The 13,029-nt window shown below is 62.1% G+C and overlaps 1 protein-coding gene across 1 annotated transcript; it reads right to left on the bottom strand.

The window, feature by feature from the left end:
• On the bottom strand, positions 1 to 11,433 carry LOC129392270 (uncharacterized). The gene is made up of 3 exons (XM_055086339.1): positions 11,328 to 11,433; positions 10,258 to 10,843; positions 1 to 235 (listed from the first exon to the last, which is right to left on the bottom strand). The coding sequence occupies exons 1-3, from the start codon at positions 11,431 to 11,433 to the stop codon at positions 166 to 168; spliced, it is 762 nt and encodes a 253-aa protein (XP_054942314.1). The 3' UTR covers positions 1 to 165.
• Between the last annotated feature and the right edge of the window lie 1,596 nt (positions 11,434 to 13,029).

Below are 13,029 nucleotides of genomic sequence, written 5' to 3'. Positions count from 1 at the left end.
GGCATCGTAGCTCTTGCGGCCGAGGTCCTCCAGGCTCTGGTTCCGCAGCTTCTCGGTGAGGAGGGTGACCATGGCCTGGGGCCCGTGCCCTCTCTCCGTGCCGACGGGCCCTGGGGTTCTGGAACATCAGGCTTCAGGAGGCCCCGGGCCGCTGCTGGCTCTGAGCTAACCCTCAAGGGTACGTTTCCATTTTAAAGACGAGCGATCCATTTCCAAGGGTTCTTCAGAGCCTGTTCTGGCAAAGAGAAACAAACCATCATACAGGATTACAGGCAAAGCCATTCAGCTAACGACTCTGTCACCCGCCAGTACTGCGTGCGTGAACATTCTGAGCTCGCTGCCTGACAAAGACCCTCCCGCGTGAAAACTACCACGGGAGTTCTCTCCCGGAAAATGGAATAAAAGCAGCGGTCTGGGTGAAGGATGGCAGGCGGACAGGCGTGAGAACCGGCGAGAGAGGCCTCCCCACCCCTGCTCCAGACACAGGCGCCAGACGGGAGGAGGCGCGGCCGCCGCGCTTTGGACCCGAGAAGCTGCCGGAAACCAAGTCCTCAGCCAGCGGCAGCGAGACCCCGGAAACGAGCTGGCCATGAGCGGCTGGACCCACCTGGCCGCTGACCAGCCACCGCTGACCACTGACCGCGGCAGTGACACCCCTCCCCCGCTCCACCTGGCCAGTGAGAGCCCCGCCCCCAACTGAAGCTGGGGTTCCCTCCTGGGAGCGGGGCGGGGGTACAGAGTTGGCAGCAGACCCAACTGGCGGCGGCCCGGGGGGGACACTCGGAGGACCCGGCTCCCCGCAGACGCCGACGGGAGAGGGCCGCCACCCGCTCGCCACGCACGCACCCCCTCCTCAGTGGCCCGCTGCCGCCCGTGAGCAGCTGCCAAGGGCCCCCAGCCCAGGAAGCCATAGGCAGAGGCGGACAGACAGGAAGACCCCAGCCACTGGAGAAAACAGACGACGCCAGAGGACGAGAGCTTCCGAGAGAGAAGGCGCCGTATCTACACAGTAAGATCACTGAAAGGGATCATTTAGAGAAGAATAAAAGAGCTCTTGGAAATTAAACGTGAGAGCAGTGATGGAACCTCCAGAATCTTCAGAGTCGGGTTCCTAACTGCCTTCCCAGAGGCCTCCTCGGGCCCGGCAGGCCATCCAAGGCGGAGGCCGCACGGCAGGCGCCCAGGACCCACCTCAAATGCACCAGTCACCCTCCGGGCAGCCTCACCGCCTCTAAGCCCGGCGTGGATGGGCCACATACCCCCCTCCCAGCAGGAAGCACCCGGAGTGGCCCTGCCAGGAACGCAAGGAGCGCCCACCTTCACACAACCTGTTAGCAAAACGCGCCGACACATCCAGGGAGAGACTGCAGGAAGATTTCCACAGAGGCTGAAGACGCCAGCACGACGGTACCACCCTCCACTCCTAAAACCACGTGTGTGCGCGCTCTCGGCAGCTATCGACAGGCTTCCTCAACATGACTCTGGAACGGCAGGCCCAAGGCCAGCATCCTCGCGAGTGGGAAAAGGGAGGCGTCCCAGCAAACCCGGGGCACGGGCCGGGGAGGCACCCCCCGCCAGCCTGCACCGGGCACAGGTCGGCAGGCGCGGGGCGCTCCCGCCAGCAGCGGCACGCGGACCCAGAGGTCGCGAGCTCGCCGCGACCAGAGGTACCATCCACGCCCAGGACTGGTTCCAGGCCAGGAGAGGTGCTCTCCATCCACAGCGGCCACGTCTGTGCCGCTCAGCCTGAAGCCCGTCCACGGGGTCTTTAGCACCCAGCAGGCTTGGCGCTGACAGCACCCCTGGGCTCCCCCCGTCCTAAGTAGAGATGGCCATCTCTTCCAGCACAGCCGGGGACCCCAAGGCCCGGACAGGAGGGTCAGGGCCAGCAGTTCCCCAGGGGGCAGCTCTGCACCGGCAGTGGTTCCGCTTCAATGCGTTGCGAACCCGGGAACCGGATCAGAGCTGGCCACGCCACACGCCCACCGCCAGCCCCCAGTCCCTGGGCAGGACCAGCCAAGCCACAGAACAGCTCTCCCTGCCGCTCCCCACAAATCCACCTGGGCCCCGCTCAGAAGTCCCTCACAGGAGAGGGGCTTTATGAGGGCCCCTTCAGCCCAACGTGTGACAGATCAGCCTCGCTTGCGGCAACCCCCCGAGCCCTCGACGCCCACGGCACTGCCCTCTGACAGACGGCAAGGGGGCAGCGTCCTCCTCCGCCCTCTGCCCCGAGCCGGCCGCTCGGGGGTCTCTCAGACCCTCCTGCCAAACCCTCTTGGGGGCACACGGCACATACAACCCTAGGAAGGTAACAGCAGCCACGGCAAAATTTGAACAAAATAATGAAACAACTAGTACTTTAAAGACAGGCCCCATGGTCCTTGGAGAGATGGCTGATGTCCCGGGCTGGGGCAGGGAAAGGACCAGAGGAGGCTGGGGCATCTCCAGGTGCCAGAACATCAGGACAGGAGCAGAGAGTGGTGACAGGGCCCCCAGGGCAGCTGCGAAGCGAATGAGGCAAGTGGACTATACGCCACAGAAAAAATAAGATGCACGAATCCACGCTGGTATAAATAATTGAAAAAGTAAGGAAATTGGGGAGGGGGAAGCTCTTCCTTTTGGTAGAATGCCAACTAGGACATGTAGACGGAAGGACGGAATGTCTTTTAAATCGCCACCTGAGAAACACCTCATAAAGCTTCAGGCGAGAATCATCAACGAAGCTGAAGCCGGCAGGTGGGAGCGCAGGGAGAGGCAGGGGTCACGGCTCAGAGGGCCTCCGTGCAAGACGCTCCACCGTGAACTGCACGGCAGAGACCCTGGAGGCCGCCGCGAAAGCCAGAGGCCCGGCTGAGCACGGCCTGCTCCAGGGCACGGTGACGGCAGGGACACGGGATGCCTGCCAGAAACACAGAAGCTGGATCGAGCTGGGAGGACAAATCAGACGAAGCCAAACGAGGCGAACTCTGCGAAGTCACGGGCAGGGATCAGCAGCGTCAGGGCCGGGGAAGACGGACACGAGGGGTCCTGCCCCGCTGACGACCCCGGGAGGACACGAGGTCCCGGGTCAGAAAAAGGGCTCCAGGGGACGGCGCCCGACAGCTGCCTCGGCACGGCGGTCAGAGCCGGGCCCCGGGTCCCGGTCCCACCCTCGCGCCGCGCCACGTCCGACACGGACGCCGGGAGCCCCGCGGCCCGAAGGCGGCACGGCCAGCTCCCACGTGGAACGGCCCTCCGCCACCACTGCAGACGTGCGAGGAAAGGCAACAAAACGGCGTCGGCGCAAACACGGCTCCCGGCAGCTGCCGGGCCGGTGCGCGCGGGGCGCGGCCGCTGCGGACAAGGCGAGAGACGCCCAGCGGGGACACCCAGCTGCCCGCCCGGGGCTGGGGGTGGGGGCTGAGCACTGGGCAGGAGAGAACGACCGTCCTGGGTAACGTTTTCATTTTCGTCTTGGGGAAGGAACGCGTGCCACTCACAGCTGCTCAGACGCAGATTCAAATCCCAGCTCCCCGGAGCTGCCCCCACGAAGCACCGAAAACGGGGGGCCTAGGACAGCAGAAACCTACTTCCTCCGGGTTCTGAGGCCCAAAGCCAGAAGTCGAGGCATCGGCAGGGTTGGCTCCTCCCGGGGCCTCCAAGGGGCGGATCCGCTCCCTGTCTCCCTCCCAGCCCCTGCTGGCGGCCGGCAGTCCTTGGCATCCTCGGCTGTGTCGGCATCACACCCACCCCCGCCTCCATCCTCAGGCAGCCTCTCCTGTGTGTCCTGTATCTCTGTGTCTCTTCTTACCAGGACACCAGTGATTGGGTTGAGGTCCACCCTAATCCAGTATGACTACATCTTTTTTTTTTCCCTTTTTAAAAATATCCAGTATGACTACATCTTTTTTTTTTCCTTTTTAAAAATATTTATTTATTTATTTTTGGCTGTGTCGGGTCTTCCTTGCTGAGCTCAGGGTTTCTCTCGTTGCGGCGAGCGGGGGCTGCTCTTCGTTGCGGTGCGCGGGCTTCTCATCGCGGTGGCTCCTCTTGTTGAGGAGCACGGGCTCTAGGTGTGTGGGTTTCAGTAGTTGTGGCACACGTGGGCTCAGCAGTTGTGGCTCACGGCCTCTAGAGCGCAGGCTCAGTAGTTGTGGCGCACGGGCTTAGTGGCTCCGCGGCATGGGGGATCCTCCCGGACCAGGGCTCGAACCCGCGTCCCCTGCATTGGCAGGCGGATTCTTAACCACTGCGCCACCAGGGAAGCCCCCAGTATGATTACATCTTAATTTACATCTTAATGTAAAGGTCCTGGGGTCAGGACTTGAGCAGACCTTTTGGAAGGACACACTGTGTCAACCCTCAAGGCCAAGCCAGTTCCCCTTATAAGAAATCAAACGATCAGGATGGAGCCTCACGGGCGCAATGCATAATGCCCTGCACGTCCCTGCTCAACGGTTAGCATGACGAGCCGGGGCTGGAGCAGCTCAGGACAGCGTCCTGGCCCTGAGGGAGGCAAGCTCTCCTTGGGAACAATGCCAGCTGGCGGCAGGTGCTAGAAGGAAGCGAGCGGGACCCCCTCCATGGCAGGGCAGCCTGTTGGGAGGACAGTGACGCCAACACTGAAATCTGAGCAGGAGGCGCCAGGACAGAGGGACAAACCCAGGACCCGGGGGGCCCAGGTGCACACAGGCGCCAGACACGCGGGAACTAACCGGCCCTGCCGGCCGGGCGCTGAGGGCCGGGGGACGGAGGCTCCATCCCACAAGCCCCCAAGACGACTGAGGCGGACGTGTGGCCGGGGCTCCTCGGCACCCCTGGGAGCACAGGCGACCTTTGACTCCACCCACAGCCCCAGTTCAGGAAGCTCCAAGGCCCCACGCACACACACCAGAGCATCCGCCGACCAGGGGACACCCTCCTCCCGTGTCAGGCGGACCCACCGCAGAGGAGGCCCAATCATGGACGCGTCGCCACTTTTCCTACCGAGAGAAATTCAAACTCGCTGTCCTCCCTGCAAAGGCGCCGGTCCTTCTTCACAACCAAACCAGTGACCCGGCTGCCCACCTCCCGGGGCTCCCCTCCCTGCCCAGCCCCGTGAGCCGGGGCGGCCGCAGCGGCAAAGCTGCCTCTTCCCGTCCACTCAGCAGCCCTCAGCTGGCCTCAACAAGAAGTAGCCACAGGGCTCCAACCACCAGGAACACCTTGTGTGGCTGCAGGGCAGAGGCCAAAATCCTCACTCGGGCCCTTCCGGCCCCTCAGGTCCCCACACAGGCACCCTCCGGGCCCAGGGGTGTCACGCAAACAGCCAGTGCTCCACGGGCCCCCCGAGGACCTCTCAGCCGGCCGCTCTGGCCCATCTCATCCTCTGGACTCCACCTTCCACAAGGGCAACAAAGTGGCTCTGTTTTTCTGTTTTTTTCATTTCAGTTTATTAACGTAGGGTCAGGGCTTCCCTGGTGGTGCAGTGATTGAGAATCCGCCTGCCAATGTGCGCCTTAATAGATACCAAGTTCAAGAACTACAAGAAGGGGCTTCCCTGGTGGCGCAGTGGTTGCGCGTCCGCCTGCCGATGCAGGGGAACCGGGTTCGCGCCCCGGTCTGGGAGGATCCCACGTGCCGCGGAGCGGCTGGGCCCGTGAGCCGTGGCCGCTGGGCCTGCGCGTCCGGAGCCTGTGCTCCGCAAGGGGAGAGGCCACAACAGTGAGAGGCCCGCATACCGCAAAAAACAAACAAACAAGCAAAAAAAAAAAAACGTAGAGTCAGACAGCATTTGTAAAGCCATATATGAGTGTCTGAGCGCGGCCATAACCAAGTGCTACACGCTGGGGGCTTAAGCAACAGACACTTATTGTCTCCCGACCCTGGAGGCTGTGTTCCCCCTGAAGGCGCCGGGGAAGAGTCTGTTCCGGGCTCTGCCCCGGCTCCCGGTAGCTCCTTGGCCTGTGACAGCCTCACTCTCCCTGTGTCTGTGTCCTAAACCCCCCTTATTATAAGGACACCAATCGTTCTGGCTTAGGGGCCACCCTCCTCCAGCATGAGTTCACCTTAACTAACTACATGTGCAACAACCCTATTTCCCAGGCACTGGGGTTTAGGATCTCAACACAGTTCAGCCTACAACAATCCACGTCTATGGTATCACGGCAACGCACAGGTTTAAAAGCCGACACTGCTGCGTTTCTGTAACGCAGAGGATGGCCACCGGGAGTGCCTCCGCCAGGGCGCCTCCCCGCAGCTCTGCACTCGTACCCCGAGTCCATGCTGGACGGCGCCCGCGCACAGCTGTCCTGGGTCGTCTCTGACTGGGGGCGCTTCAGGGCTGAGGTCTTGCCAGCACGTCCCCGCCTCCCCGCCTCCCCGCGAGGCCCACCAACGCTTCCGTAAGTCATCGCCGACATCATCCTGTCACTGTAAACAGCGTCCCCAGCTGAGCCACACAGGGAGCCCGCTTCCTCAGGTTAATAATTGCTTCCTTTTTCTCCTACGCAAACTTTCTGCCCGATACAAACGCTTCCCTCAAACTCCCCCAGAGAATTATCAACTCGGCAAGCAAGCTTCATTTGGTCAGAGACATCAGGACGGCCGTTAGCCCGTGCGCTCCTGGACCCCCGGCCTCTGCTCAGGCCGGAGTGGCGCTGGCCAGCTGGGCCCTGGGCCTCACCCTCACCTTGTGGCTTCCTGAGCAGGGTGCCTGGCGGGCGTGTGATGCCCGCGCCCCTTCTCTCCTCCCTGGATGCCTGCTGGACTTCCTGACTCTTCTGTCTCCCAGGGCCGGGAAACATGCACGGGGCCTTGAGCAGGGTCTTCTTAACCGGGAACCCGAGCCACTGGGGCCTCGGAGGTTCGACGGCGTCACTGCCGAGCCCCTCCCGTCCCCCCTGCCCCTGGTCTGTCTCGGGGACGGCCGGTGCTCTGGGTTGCGCTCCTGGGCTGGCCCTCCCTGACCGTCCGTCTCTGCCTCGTTTTTCTTGCTGTCGATCTGTTTCCACGATGGCCAACACCTCATCTTCCACGCCTTCCAGTGACATGTTTATTTCTGCTCCCCTGTTTAACCCAAGGGCCCCGGCGCGCCTCTGAGCGCCATGAGCCTCGGTGTGTGCTCATCTCTGAGGCTCTGACCCAGCACAGGGCTCTCCTCCTGCGGTTTCTTCGTCCTGTCCCTGCTGTGGTGTCTCGGTCCCCTCAGCCAACTCTGCTCAGCTGGTCTCAGCTTCAGGCCGGAGGTGTCCCCTGTGCCCGTCACCCTGCTCCCCTTTCACGCTGGGAGAGGCCTGCACGGCGTCTCCATCCGAGGGCCACCCGGCACTCGGGGAGGTCAGCGAGGACGCGCCGAACAGGTGGATCCGCGTGGACAGCGGGCTGCAGACGGCAGCAGCCCGGGCTGGGAGGGGGGGGGACGGGGCCACTGGAAAGGCAGCCTCCCTCCGGCCCTCAAGCCGGACCCCAGCCCTGCTGCACCCCAGACCCCGGGCCCGAGCCTGGGCTCTGGACAGGCTGCTCCAGCTCCCCCGCCAGCTCCTGAAGCACGCAACGAGGAGAAAAGTTTCCAGGACCTGCTCAGTCAGTGGTGCCAGAGCGCGGGGAGGCCAGAGCCAGGCCACTTTAGACCCAAAAGCATCGGTTCCGGGGTTTTCACAGAAAAGACAGCACGGAGCCCCCGGCGCCGCAGACCCCGCAGCGTGTCCCTAGTTCCAGGCGCGTCGTGCAGAGTCACAAGCTCGAGGCCGGCACAGCGGCACCACCTCCAGCTTCTCAGAGATTTTCTTTCGTTTTCTCACCAACAGCACTCGAACAAAACTTGGAACCTGACTGGACGTGAGTTATTAACTAGCACCGTTTGTGTGCTGTCTCAGCGCACCCCAGGAGAAGGTGGAGCTGAGGTGCCTCTCGACCGGACAGAGGCGAGGTGACCTCCGGGCGCTGCAGAGGCCTGGTGCCCTTAGGGACACACCCTGGAGGCACCACGCACGGGGCGACCACAGTGACGGAGACGCCAGCCACCCCGCTCTCCACATCTTCCCAGCCCCGGAGCCAGGATGTCCCCCGAAGGGACGCTCAGCCCCAGCCAGCCAAGCTGCATGAGGACGCCAGCCAAGCTGCTCCAAATTCCGGGCCCTGAGACCCTGAGCAGTAATAAATGAGTGTTGCTGTCTGAAACCATCAGTTTTGGAGTGAATTTGTTGTGCTGCCATAGTAACCAAAGCAGTGACACTTAGCAAAGCGAGTGGAGCCAAGCGCCCCCCTCGAGCTGCTGGAGCCAGTCACGGTGCCCACTCCTGCATCACATGGAGGCTGGGAAGGAAAAGGGAGTGGCCACGTCCCCACGCTCCAGACAAGCCACAGGGAAAAGTTACTGCAGCCGCCGCAAACGCCCGATGATTTTCAGTTGGCGGGGTCTGGGGTATGACTCCACGTCAGGGGTTCGGTGCCTTCCCTAACAGGGCACATTCAGTGCCACACTCATGACCCCTGGGAAAGTCTGAGGCAAAGAAAGCCCTGTGTCAGTGCCACCGAAAAACTGCGCACAAGGCCGCCGAAGTCTTTTCGAAAAGACTTCAAAACAAAACGAGAAAAGAAGACAAAAATCACCTGTCCTAACTAACCAACATCTTGCTAATATTAAAATACACAACTGGAGGGTTTAGACAATAGGAGTTTTCGTTTAAAGTTGCCCGGAAACCATGTTTGAACTGTGACCCTTGCAAACCAAAAAGGAGAAGAAACTCACATGTTATCAATAAAAAGGAGACTATGATCTTTACCTCTCTGCTAGTGCATGCAGAGTGCACCACACCCAGAAAGTTCCTTCTGAGAAAGGAAGTCGGGTGGGCTCTGATCGGCTGGACAGAAGACCCAGGGTCAGACCCCGGCTGGCCTGCTCCGAGCTGGGCTCTCCCAGGTCCATGACGTCACCTCTCTGGGGAAGAACCAGCCACATCATGAGGCTGCAAGGAGTCAAATTAAGGAACGAGCATGAACAGGCTGCGCACGCGTGTTAAATTACGACCACTTATAACAAATGCTTGAAAGATTGTAAAAGTCCACTTTCCTTTCAAAAATATTACAGCAGAAAAAGCCAAAGGGTTTATATAAAAATCTTAATTTGCTTTTTTTTTTAAAAAAAAAGTTGTTTTTGAATGTCTACAAGGCACCTGTAAAAAACACCAGACTGCTGCCCTGGTTCTTTTATCTACCAGCAAACAAACAGGTCTCCTTATGTGCCCGCTCCCTGTGCACCCAGGTGCACATGAGCAAACGTCTCCATAACCAGGAAAGGTCCTGATGCACCCACTTAAAAAGGAAAAAAAAGACAATAACGTTGGCAGCCTCTCCATGACACATTCCCAGCAGCTACAAGAACGCCTCTCCTCTCCCCAAATCCAACGTAAGTCAAGACAATGTAGGGATCCAGCCAAAGAGCAAACCCTTTGCACCACACGTGCCACCCACCCGTGATCCTTAACCAAGGTCTAATGGTTCTCTGGACAGTGAACCATGGGAGGAGACCAGTTTAACGAAAAGCCACTGTTCCTAAACAACTGCTATCTCAATTTCAACCGGGGGGGTAATATTCCAGAACTTCAAAATCAAACTGTTTCCCTGCCTTCTACCATCAGACTGCAAGACTGCGCTTCCCTGTCGGGACCTGCTTTGATAAGACAGTGAGATGAAGAAGCAGAACCTATAAGCTCAAGTTAAATTTCTTAAATATTGTGAAACTGAACCCATTCTTTTTTCTTTTTTCTTTTTTTGCGGTACGCGGGCCTCTCACCGTTGTGGTCTCTCCCGTTGCGGAGCACAGGCTCCGGACGCGCAGGCTCAGCGGCCCCGCGGCATGTGGGATCCTCCCGGACCGGGGCACGAACCCGTGTCCCCTGCATCGGCAGGCAGACCCTCAACCACTGCGCCACCAGGGAAGCCCCAAACTGAAGCCATTCTTGAAGTCAAACTAACCTAGCTAGAAAAGCTCTCAATACAGAGAGGTCATCATAAAGTCAACTAAGTAGTAAGTGATTGAGTTAAAAAGTATTGTAAAGTTGTGGAAACTTAAAGTACAGGTAGCCCATGACCAAATGCAAACAACTGGAGTCAATTTAACACAGACATACACTTCAGATCTGCGACTGTACTTGCAGTAAAGGGAAAATAAAGTAGAAATAAAGAAAAACACACTCTTATCTACCTAACGCACCTCTCTCCACTCCCAGGAAAAGTCTTAGAGACTCAACCCTCGTCTATGCAGAGAAAGCAGCTTCGGAATCCACTTCCAATCACCTTCCACAGTTCGCCGGGGAGGGTCTGGTCTCCCCCGTCGTGCGGGTCCACCTTTGGGCTCCCTTGACGCACAGTTTATCACGTCCAACTTCCTGCTTCTCTCTCGCTGCAAGATGACAGGCACATGAGTCCCGGGAACCGCTCAGGCCGCGCGTCTCGGCACCGGAACGACGACAGCTCGCAAAGGCGACACCCAAAGTCGGTTCAGCAAGTGGCAGCGCGCCCCAGGCAGGGCCCCTTACAGCCAGAGGGCGCGTAGAGTGTACGGGGCCCCGGGTGCGCAGGCTCTCGGGGCGCGCCGGGGTCCCGGGGCGTGGGGCTCTTGGGGAGCAGGGGTTTCGGGGCGCAGGAGTCCCAAAGCCAGGGATTCTCGGGGCGCGCGGGGGTCCCGGGGTGCGCGGAGCTCTCGGGGCGCAGGGGTCCCGGGGCCCGGGACTCTTGGGGCGCGCAGGGGGCCCCGAGGTGGGCAGGGTCTTGGGGTGCAGGGGGACCGGGGAGTGGGGGGCCCGGAGCCCGGGCCGGTCCGGGGGTGGTGCGCGCGGCAGGAGTCCCAGCCCCAGGTCGCGAGCCCCCGGGTCCCCGCGCCCTCAGCGACCCGCCCGCCGCGCTCTCCGTGTGCAGCGGCGAAAACGCTCGGCACCGACGCGGGTGGAAAAGCATCGGGCCGCGCGGGCCGGGCTGGGCGCTCTGACAGGAGCGGGCACCATCTGGCCCAAGTTCACGCGCGGCCCCGCGCTGGCGCGCGCGCGCACGATCCCGGGCGCGCGCACGCACGCCCCGGCTTCCCGCGGGCCACGCCGGGCCCTGCACCTGAGCTCGGCCGGGCGGGCTGAACGAAGGAGGCGCCGGCCCTCAGGCCGCGCTCCTCCCTCAAAGGACGTCGCGCCCCAGAGGCAACGGGACCGCGGCCGGCGCCCCGCCCCCACGACACAGGCCCCGCCCCGCGCCGCCGCCCCGCCCATCAGCCGGCCCGTACTTGCCTTCCCACAGCCGCGCCGCTCCGCGCGCTTGAGAGGCGGGGCCTATGTCGTGGGGGCGGGACCTCGGTCGGCGGGTGGGAGGGGACTTACGGCGGAAGGGGCGTGCCGTGTGGGGCGGGGTTTCAGCCGAGGGGGCAGGGCCTGCGCAGGCCGGGGCTCGTTTCCGCGGCGGGCGGGCGAACGGCGCGTGCGCCATGCTGGCCCCGCCCCCGGGGTCCGGGCTACACCCACCCACCTACCTGCGCGCCTGCGGGCGGTGGGCGTGAGCCAGTGTCCAGGAAGGCGAAGGCGGGCGGCGACGGCGACCTGAGGCAGCGGGAGGGCACGCTCGGCGCAGGGGCGAGTCGCCTGCCCGGCGCGAAGGGCTCGGCCCCGCCGGCGGCCCGTCCGTTCGGGGTCCCCACTCCCCACACCGTCCGGCCCGGAGCCCTGGTTCGGCCTCGCCGCCCACCACTCCCTGCCTGTGACCCGCTGTGTGACCTGGAGCAGGTCTCTTGCCTTCTCCGGTCTCCCGGCGACTCCGCCCTGTGCGACCGGCAGAACGGCAGGGGCTCAGAGGCCGTGGTTAGCGCTCCTGGCAGGAGAGAAGGGTGGGCCTTCGTCCGTCCGAGCACAGTGGCGGCTGAGACCGGACCTCTGCGGGGTCTCCAGGAGGTGAGGCTGGTGGTCAGCGGACTGGCCCTTGGAAGGGGCCCTGCCTCGCCCTCCAGCCTTCCATCCTGGGGGCCGGCTGGGGTCCTGACCCAGGCCCACAGGCCCCCGCATCAGACCCGCCCTGCCGCCCCAGCTCTGGGGGCAGCTCTGAGGCCGGGCGTCTGCACCGCCTACACCCTGCTCGTCTGCGTGGGCTTGTTTCAGACGAGATGGTTCATTAAAAAGGGTAAGGGCAGGCAAACGCCCCTCACCCGTGGGAGGGGTCACTGGGGCTGGGAGAGGTCTTAGGCACCCTGTGGTCCACAGTTCCCCCACTTGAGTCTCCAGGCCCTGAGCTTTGTGCAGGTGGTGAGAAGGGGTCAGATGGGAAAGAGCCACCTGCCACCTGTCTGCTCACTCTTGGCCTGGGGGCAGGGGCATTGAAGAGGGGGCTCCACGCTGACCAGGCCCCGCAGTGGGCCCTGAGGCCAGACAAATGCATGACGGGGATGGGGTGGTGGCTCTTTTAGGTGGAAAAGGGAGTGCCATTTTGGGAAGAAACCCGAAGGAGGTGAGAATGTAAGCCTTCTGGGCATTCCTGGGGTGGGGTGTTGGGGGAGACGCCAGGGATGTGGCCCCCTGAGCGCCAGGCCGGGCCCCCATGCCGCTTCTGGGCCTGGTGAGGCCGGTCCTATACAGGTTTTAGAGCCGAGCCAAGCCAGTTGTCACCAGGACTGGCGGGGAAGGGTCCCCCTGCAGCCACCTGGAAGAATGGAGCCCCGGCATAGCTGGTGCAGGGAGCAGGGCCAGCGATAGACGGGGGCGGGGGGCACGGCGATGTGGGCGCCCAGGCCGCTTCCACGGGCATCCACACCGCCATCCTTTAATCCCCTCCAAGAGTCAAGCGGTGGTGGCCAGATTCCCCGAGGACAAGTGGCTCTGTGATCCAGGACAGAGCAGGACACAGACACCTGGGGGCACCTGTCGGGGGGAGGGGAGCTGGGTCTTCCGCTGTAGCCCATCTGGACCCGTGATGACCACCTCAAGTCACCAGGGTCACCTTTGTGTTTGTCAGGAGCCTTCGGACTGATTAAGTTGTATCCCCCTGCCCCTCAGCCCTTATTTGGGTATTTACTGAAGGTTTCCAGTGGATCAAGAG

The sequence above is a fragment of the Physeter macrocephalus genome, chromosome 7 (assembly GCF_002837175.3).
Source record: "Physeter macrocephalus isolate SW-GA chromosome 7, ASM283717v5, whole genome shotgun sequence".
Classification (NCBI taxonomy): domain Eukaryota; kingdom Metazoa; phylum Chordata; class Mammalia; order Artiodactyla; family Physeteridae; genus Physeter; species Physeter macrocephalus.
Note: the sequence above shows the minus strand (reverse complement) of the source record. Positions and strands in the feature narration are given on the sequence as shown.

Excerpts from the sequence above, each read along its gene's own strand:
- LOC129392270 (XM_055086339.1), bottom strand. The coding sequence starts at position 11,433 with ATGGCGCACGCGCCGTTCGCCCGCCCGCCGCGGAAACGAGCCCCGGCC. Across the intron at positions 10,844-11,327 it reads CACGGCACGCCCCTTCCGCC|GGCGCGGGGACCCGGGGGCT; the intron begins GTAAGTCCCCTC and ends CGGGTCGCTGAG. Across the intron at positions 236-10,257 it reads TCCCCGGCGAACTGTGGAAG|AACAGGCTCTGAAGAACCCT; the intron begins GTGATTGGAAGT and ends TCTCTTTGCCAG.